This window comes from Hippoglossus hippoglossus, chromosome 16 (assembly GCF_009819705.1).
Source record: "Hippoglossus hippoglossus isolate fHipHip1 chromosome 16, fHipHip1.pri, whole genome shotgun sequence".
Taxonomy (NCBI): Eukaryota; Metazoa; Chordata; class Actinopteri; order Pleuronectiformes; family Pleuronectidae; genus Hippoglossus; species Hippoglossus hippoglossus.
In genome coordinates this window covers 7,593,884-7,602,559 of record NC_047166.1, presented here as the reverse complement: position 1 = coordinate 7,602,559, position 8,676 = coordinate 7,593,884, and the positions used below count along the sequence as shown (strand labels likewise).

General features: G+C 40.2%; 2 protein-coding genes across 2 annotated transcripts; one reads left to right on the top strand and one right to left on the bottom strand.

Annotated features, from left to right (window-relative positions):
• The first annotated feature begins 33 nt into the window (after window positions 1-33).
• On the top strand, window positions 34-3,753 carry taf12 (TAF12 RNA polymerase II, TATA box binding protein (TBP)-associated factor). The gene is made up of 6 exons (XM_034612018.1): window positions 34-190; window positions 846-1,063; window positions 1,785-1,862; window positions 2,179-2,293; window positions 2,673-2,761; window positions 2,943-3,753. The coding sequence occupies exons 2-6, from the start codon at window positions 983-985 to the stop codon at window positions 2,976-2,978; spliced, it is 399 nt and encodes a 132-aa protein (XP_034467909.1). The 5' UTR covers window positions 34-190; window positions 846-982; the 3' UTR covers window positions 2,979-3,753.
• Window positions 3,754-5,088: 1,335 nt separating this feature from the next.
• On the bottom strand, window positions 5,089-7,384 carry rab42b (RAB42, member RAS oncogene family). Its single transcript, XM_034612017.1, has 2 exons — window positions 6,759-7,384; window positions 5,089-5,662 (listed from the first exon to the last, which is right to left on the bottom strand). Exons 1-2 carry the CDS (start codon window positions 6,974-6,976, stop codon window positions 5,212-5,214), a joined length of 669 nt encoding a protein of 222 aa, XP_034467908.1. The 5' UTR covers window positions 6,977-7,384; the 3' UTR covers window positions 5,089-5,211.
• Between the last annotated feature and the right edge of the window lie 1,292 nt (window positions 7,385-8,676).

The window sequence follows — 8,676 nt, the reverse complement described above, 5'->3', positions numbered from 1 at the left end:
CAGCAGGGAGCAGTGTAGAGGGGAAGCGTTGCCACCGGAAACAGTTGTGAACAGGGCGGAAGTAGTGAAAATTATCCCCGATCATATTTGCTAGCTGTGCGGACGCGTCCGAGGCGGGTTTTCTGTGTCCAATCCTCATATTTCGGACAACGGCGACGTGGACATGGACAGATAGTGTTTGTTTAACCGGGTGAGTTTGTCCTTTCACGTCTAAATCCAAGATGCAGCGAGCACAAAGCAGCGCCGCTGGATTAGCTGCCAGATTAGCCTGTGCGGCTAACCCAACAGTTTGGTAGCGGCTATTGTTTTTAGCACATAATGTAACGTTAGCTTCGGATTTTTTACTCGTTTGCTTCGTTTGATTAAGACGCACAACCACTGGGAACTTACATTTGTTGGGTCGGTATTTTATAAACGTGGTGTTAATTTGCGAATACTTACTAAATACCGGGAATACATCGATTAGGCTGTTTAAGGCTAAACCGCTACATGTGTCTCGCAGCTACACAGGTAGCAAGCCTGTCTTTAGAGAAGTGGTGAAAGTTGTACAGATTTAAAAAACACTCTCTACAGAACCGAATGTATACAACACACAACTGGAGAAAGATTAAAACTTCAGTAATTAAATCGTGTTTTTACTTTTGTTTCCTGTCAATCAAGAAAAGGAAAATAATAAATTTAAATAATACAATCGAGGAGATAGAAATCAGCAAATTGAGTAGAACAAATATTAGAAGTAAAATAAAACCTTGATGGATTTACCTATAACGAATCTACTGTGTGGTTGAAGCTGTCAATTTAACCCTGCTACATAAAGATGTATAATATTTCTGATTTCCCTCCAGGTTTACAGACGTGGTCCCTGTCAGAAGACGACACATCTTACCTGTGCTGATCTTGGACTCTCACTCAGGACTCAGACACAGCGGAGACACAATAACTTAACTTCCTGAGGAACTCCACGCTTCCTGTAGCCACCAGCATGGCTAACAGCACCACAGCGGCTGTTAAGGTCCTGGGGGCCCCTGGTCCTGCTGGCAGAACTAGTCCAGAAGGATCTCAGGTCAGTCGGCTGCTTACACTGCACACACACAAGGATCTAACATTTCTATTGCAAGTAAGGGCTAAAAAACTGTTTGGTAATACAGAAGATCTTATATCCTAGAAGAGCTAGTTTTATCTAATGTGTATGTTGAATTATGATACGATTTGGAACAAAGCTCAAGTTTGTCAGTTCTCTACTTGACAGCTGACTGTCTCCACAGTGTTTATGGCTTTAACTATTAATTCATTATCAAGAGCTAATCCTCCTTAGTATCAGAGTTGCCCAAAGAGGGATCAGGCTCATGTTAAAAGTATTTATTATTATTCATATCTTGTTTCTCCACCTCAAATGATCAGTGACAGATTATATGTATTCGGCTGGTTTGTATACAATTGTATTGTGTTTGGCACAAAGACTTTATTTCTACTTAGAATGAATATCAGATATATTTTAACCCCAAAAAAATTCCCTTTGCCTTTAAATAACAAAAATTCAATTCAATTCAATAGTGACAAATCATAATATACATTATCTCAAGGTACTTTACATAGAAGGTCAAGACCTTAACAATTATAAAGAAACCCAACAGCTCCCACAGTGGATGATGATGATGATGAATGTTGTTAACTTCTGAATTCAGGCCAACACTAGACTACTTTAGAGAGCACACAGCATACACACTCTGTAACAATCTAAGTTAAATGTATTTAACTAATATATTCTTCTGCTTCCTGTTCAGGTTCTTAGTAAGAAGAAGCTCCAGGACCTGGTGAGAGAGATTGACCCAAATGAGCAGCTGGATGAAGATGTTGAGGAGGTCTGTCTGTGGTTTTAATTGCAGTTTGAAATGAACATTGTATTTAGATGTTTTCTTTATAAGCATCGAGTAAAAAAATAAGCAGCAGCGCATTTTTCTCAGTGAAATGAAAACCACTTACATGTTCTTGCTGCCCTAAAGCGTCCCCATTCCGCTGCACATCCATCATTTTGAAACTTAATTCTGTTGAAAGCTAAGCTGCATGATAAATGGGGTGAGCAGCCGAAAAACACAAGGGACTTTCCAGCTGTTGTGGAGTGTTGCTTTCCTTTACTGACCATGATTGATGGATTTCAAACCGCCTGTCTTTTCTCAGATGCTGCTACAAATTGCAGACGACTTTATAGAGAGTGTAGTGACAGCAGCCTGTCAACTGGCTCGCCATCGCAAGTCCAACACCTTGGAGGTGAAGGATGTTCAGTTACATCTTGGTAAGTTGCCAGTGGCTTTTTTGCAAGATTGTTCCACTGAATATTTTCACAAAGTTGGATTTAGTCTGTCTCTTCAGGTCACAGAAATTTATCCTGTATGATGTCTTTCAAAGATGGCTGTAGCAGGAATATTATGCCCCCGGTTTCATTCCAATTTGATGTGGGGATCATTGAGTTTTTAATGTTTTATCCTTTTAAAATGTAACAGTAACATTTTAAACAATAGTTGGAAATGAGATGGAAAGTAGATTGTGGCAAGACAGACATTCTCTGATAGACTGAGTTTACTCAAGTATTTTGGGTAAGGTCTGAGTAGTTCAAACAGCTCATGTCTTTTTGATGGTGTGCAATAATTTATTCATAATTTTATTTCCTGCAGAACGCCAGTGGAATATGTGGATTCCTGGTTATGGCTCAGATGAAATCCGGCCGTTCAAGAAGGCCTGCACCACAGAGGCTCACAAACAGGTGAGTCATAGAATGCTTTCTTTCTGTTGGACGTGTTAATGGTACATTTTAAGTTTGCACTGGTTGACAAACATTAACTGTTAATTTTCATTCTTGCATTTGTCTGTAATATCAACCTGTTTTGTATTGGAATGCACATAAATTATTATTGACCTGACATTTTTCTCTTTTTTTCTTTCAGAGAATGGCGCTGATCCGTAAGACAACCAAAAAATAACAAGACTGTAAACTAAAATGTTGACCCTCTCTGTCTAATGTCTTTTCTTTTTGGATAGTTTTTATTTGATTATTTTCCTTTTTAAGTGGAATCTTTTGGACTAAGGGTAAGAAAAGGGGGTATATTTTTCTTTTGACATTCGTGAATCATTGCCATGTCTCTAACATTTGAGTGTTTTGCCAGGACCACCACGCAATTATGTAATTATTGTCTCTGATTATGTTTTGTTTCCATCGAGCTAAGCCTGGCAGAACACTGTTCGTTGCATTTTTGTGAATAAACATTTACTGGAATAATCCTTTTATTGTGACCACTGCTGTATCCAGTGTGCCTTTTGATACTGGAGAGCATTTGGATGCGAATGTTACAGAATCTTCTGCCTCCTTAAACCGATCTTTGGTGTTATCTTGACAATAATAGATCATCGTAAAGTATCTGGGCATCCCTCTCCATCTAACCCTCTTTTAATGCTGTTGATTATAGTTTGTTTTAATACATAGAGGGTTTATGATAACAAGTTCCTGTACTGCAAATAGTGGCCGCACAAACAGTAAATTCTTTTACTTTGTTGTTTACATGTATTTTCTGTATTGTTACTCAATGTTGTAGGTTTTATAACACTTAATTCAACAGTTGTTGTAAATTCTGTATTGAAGTTTGCCTAATTTACCTAATTGGTTAGAAAATAATGGTAAAGGAAATGATCCCCAGATATTGATTTTTCACAATGTCAGATTAAATAAAAAAATTACAATCAATAAATTACTGATATTATGAAAAAAGAGACGTTTTGGAGTATGGCTTCTGTCGCCACAGTGAAGTTAGCTAAGGGAGCCACATACTTAGGAAAGGGTTACATTTAAGGTCATTACTAATGCAAGTCATTTGCTTTCCATTCAAATAAGATTCTTCATATTTGTGATTGAAAATCATTTAAGTTCAAGAAATACATACATCACATTTGAAAGGGTCAAACCAAAGCAAAACATACATTTATTTTTGTTAAATAGTCATTTTACTTGCGATCTTGTATATTTGCTGTCAACCAAGGACACAGATCAGTGGATCCGTGTGTCTTTAGCAAAATAAACTTGCAGAAACACAAGAGGTTGCTCATCAGCCAGATGAACAGTAATTTCGATGGAAACCTCTCACAACATTTCAAAAGGACAATATCCAAAGGCACCCCAGAGTTTTTTAGTCACTCGCAGGATGCTGTGCAGTTAGAAGTGAACACAAAAGCCCTTTCTAAATAACAGCTCAGGCCCAGATGATTAGTTCACATCAGGGCCTGGGGTGATGTTTATAATCAACCAGGGGAACCAATAACTTAACTGCTGCCATTTATTGACAGAACAAAATACAAGAATCACAGATTTATGTCCAGAAAATTAAGGTTGGAGGTAAAAGCAGAAATTCCCTGTGCAGCGGTTCCAAAACTTTTTTGGGTTGAAAGTCCTCAAAGAAACCAGTGTTTTCTTGCACCCCCTGTTATATTTTGAATCATTCGTCATTTTGGATTTGTAAAAGCGATGCGTAAAATGACCCCTCATATGTCCTAAGAACCCTCGGACAGCCCAGACCGTGCAGGTTGGAATCCACCTTTCCAATGCACGGGTCTCAAAAGGTCCCAGACTCAGTGGAAGGGAAGATGAACACAGAATGTGGTGGTAACAAACTCATCATCTGATCTGATCTGAAAGAGGAAAAAGCTCCAGCCTCAGGACGTCATCAAGTCCGTCTTCTTACTCAACTACGGTCAAGCTATGACCTGTTGGTCCATGTTGGAGTCGTCTGATCACATGTGGCCCGTGTAGCTCACATAAGAGAACGCTAATCTTTCTGCTGACCTTTGGCAGGATTGGGTCATATGCTATTATCACACTTTGCTCACAGAGACAATGCTAACGTGATATTTCAGAGCATCATACTATAACTTGATATTATGCTAATGTTTGCTAATGGTACTAAAAAGTGCAAATCAGGGTACGGTTTATTTACTATTTCTGGACCAATAAGTGGCCTTGCTCGACTAAAACACAAAACCTTTGTTTTTAAAGTTCAATCTTCACCTATTTAGAATGTCAAAATTTACGTCACAAAAAATTTACACAAATTAGTCCCTTGCTAACAAGTATTGAAGCTTGTATCCTCACAACAAAAGGTGCTAATGCATTTCATATGGGTGTGTTGGCTGATGGTCACCACTTAAATGTCAGAGTCAGTCCACAGTTCAACCACAGCACTTCTTGTTGCTGTTGGAGGCTTTGCTGACCGTAGCCTGACTGGCTCTTTGCAGCTGCAGCGCCTGCGGGGCAGCACACTTGACTCCGTCCCAGCCCTCCTGAAGCTCGACCTCCCCGCTCAAAAGACCCTGGTAGACCCGACGAGCCAGGAGTTCGAAAGACTCCTTCACATTGTGGCCCGTCTTGGCGGAGGCCTCTAGGTACGGCATCCCCAGCTGCCCGGCCAGTTTCTCGGCCTCTTCTCGACTCACCGCCCTCTCTCCCGCAGCGTCCCGGTCGCTCTTTTGTCCCACCAGGACAAACAGAACCTTGTGCGGCTGCACTCGTTCGCACACCTCGGTGTGCCAATCCTTGATACGGTCAAAGGAGGCGCGGTTGGTAATGTCGAACACCAGCAGGCCTCCGACTGAGTTGCGGTAGTAAGAACGGGTCACTGACCTGAGGAAAACACACATGGAAGAAAGTCAACGTTAGTGCTTTTCCAGTCTTATCGACCACTCTGTGCTTTAGATTAACCCATTTACACAGACATTGAAACAACACTTCTACATACAGTGCTTTTCTATCACAGTCATCTAGAGCCATTTCAGTATCTTGCGCAAGGACACTTCAGAATATAGACTGGATGTGCCAGGGATCAAACCACCGACCTTCTGGTTAGTGGACAACCCTTTCTACCTCCTGATCTTTCGCTGGAAGGATATTTGAGAGAAAACCCACACAAGGCAGTGCAGAGTTCAGCCTTTGGTACCACCTCCTGTTCCAGTGAGCAAATACTCACCTAAATCTCCACATTGTTTGAGCCGAGATCTTTTAGATAAGCACATTGACAAAGATCCTGCTTCTGTAAGAACTTGATAACCACTGACTTTTTCATCCTAATCATCAAACTGTCAAGCGGCATACTTCCCCCATGAATTACCGGGTGTTTAAACCAAAGGAAAGGCTTAGTACAGCAGCCGCCGCTCGGTGAAAAATGACTTCTCCATTAGAATACTTTGATTTGCCAGAGCTTTTAGCTGACTCATGTGGGAGAAGCAGGCTACAGATACCATGCAGAGAGGAGGTAAACACAAACAGGCACACGTTGCAATTTGCTACGGTTCATTCAACTGGAGAAGCGGAATAATGAATTTAGAGACCGAACGAAACAAGTTACTCGTCGGCCTTTCATTAAATATGCTTGGCATGGAGAATAACGCCTTTTCAAAGATCTGCATTTTTCCCCCATTCTAAGCATTGCAATTGCTGTATGTGTGTAAACACTGCACACTGGTGTTGTTGTTAGAGTCTGGATACAGAGCCACAACTGAAAGCAAACACCTGATTAACAGGTTTGGTGAAACGAGGATAAGCACTGGTTGTTCATATGGATAGTTGATTAAATTCTTTATTACCAGGCCTTGTGCTTAAAGATGTCTTGTACAGATCTAATATATTAAGACATCCATTCATGGAAAGAATCCAAATATAGGCTATAACTACCACTAGTATAGAGGACAGACACTTTGTTTTGAGATGAGTTTGTCCTCACCTGAACCTCTCCTGTCCTGCTGTGTCCCAGAACTGCAGCTTGACACGCACCCCGAGCTCCACCTCCAGGAAGTGAACATAAAAGTCCACACCCACCGTCTGGTTTATGGACTCCAGGAACATGTTCTCGGTGTAGCGCTTCAACAGGGAGGACTTGCCCACCGTGGAGTCCCCCAGCATGATGATCCGGAACTGGTACTGCCACAGAGTGAGGTCCATTGTTGGTGGTGCTGGTGAAAGGGTGAAGACGACCAGGAGACAGGATTTGGCTGCACAACAAAGGTTTGAGGAAGTTTTCAAGTTTTGGGAAAACTTGAAACCTGCAAATGAGAGTCTAGCAACCCACTCCTACACTACAGAAGTTGAGTAAAAACCACAGCAGCCACTCCTTATTGAAATCTCCCAATCAGGACAGAAATCTGTGTCCACAGTCATCTCACGCTCCTGTGCCCTTTACAGCTGCATCACAGCTCTGTCATTCCTTCAGTGGATCCTCAAATCCTGCAGATAAGTAGAAAGATCTGTCCTGGTGAGTCGATTCCCAGCAGATCTCATCACAGCCGCTGATCTTGACTGTCACTGTAAGCATGCACATGAGTGTGGAGTGCAGGGGTGTGGACTACTAAAGGTTTGCCTGTTGATACTTGACAAAAGGAGGGGCAAGAGCACAGGGACGCAGGGAGGGCTGTTGTGAAAAGGGAGGGACAGACACTGGAAAGAAACGGAGGGGGGCTTATGAGGAAGTAGGGGTTGGACTTTAAACCATGTACAAAAGTTTTTTTTGTCCTCCTGTCACCAAATTATATTTACATACCATTATTAATTGTAAGACCTTACCACAGGGCAAAAACTGCCACCTGAAAAGGGAAGTCCCGAACAATACAGCTTCACATCCCCTGGGATACGGAAGACTTCTGATATACAATCCAGTTTCCTAAAATAGGTTTGCTCTACTTAACTTATATATTTCAGTGATGACATCATGGCTATTATGTCGGTGATACATTATTGGAAGCTCAATCTCTGGTTCACATATACGGGTCAATGACGTATAAGGATTTTCAACAGGCCAAATACAAAAAAAAAGAATATCTATTATAATTATTCAAACATTAGGAATGTTGTGTACACATAAAATCATATAAAAATTATTTGATTTTAGTGTTTTTTCATCTAGATGAATTGGCCGTGGCCTTAAAAAATGTCATGTGGTGCAACCGTAATTTATCTTAAAATGAATTAATTTCCTTAATATGCTTACATTTTTTTTTACAATTTCTCAATAATATAAAGTCATTAGTAACAAAGTAGTTGCATTTCTTTAGAGTTTTTGTAAATAATGATCTCATATTTTTGTTCTATAATGTCACCGTCCCCTTACTAAATGTAGGTAACAGACTTATTTTTCTGGTAAAGTGCATAAAATTTATAAAAAATTTTAAAAAATACCATTCATTTAAGCATACTGTATCAGTGATTAATATTTCAGCCACAGAAATTTTATATTTGACTTTAAATTGAATACAGGTCTTGGTATTATTGGTCGCACCACATGAGTGGTCACTCCAAATGACAACAATGAAAACCTATTGTTTAAAAAGATCAATAAACAATAAATTCCATACAAAAATTTGACTTAAACCAGATTTTATTAAAATTTCATAGAATTTCCATAAACACAAACATTTCCTAAACATTTTTTTTAATAAAAATCTCATCAAGAAGATTAAAGTGCAGCACACATTGTTGTGAACAAACATTTCATTAAACTGGCTGCTCTTGTGCTACATCTACATCAACCAGAACTGGTGGAATGTTCTCCAGAGATGGCGGCGTAAGGTCGAACACAGCGTTTGCCATATTTCTACTTTCTCTGTAAGCTCTGGATGCAGCCCTCCAGTTCTCTCTCTGATTCTTTT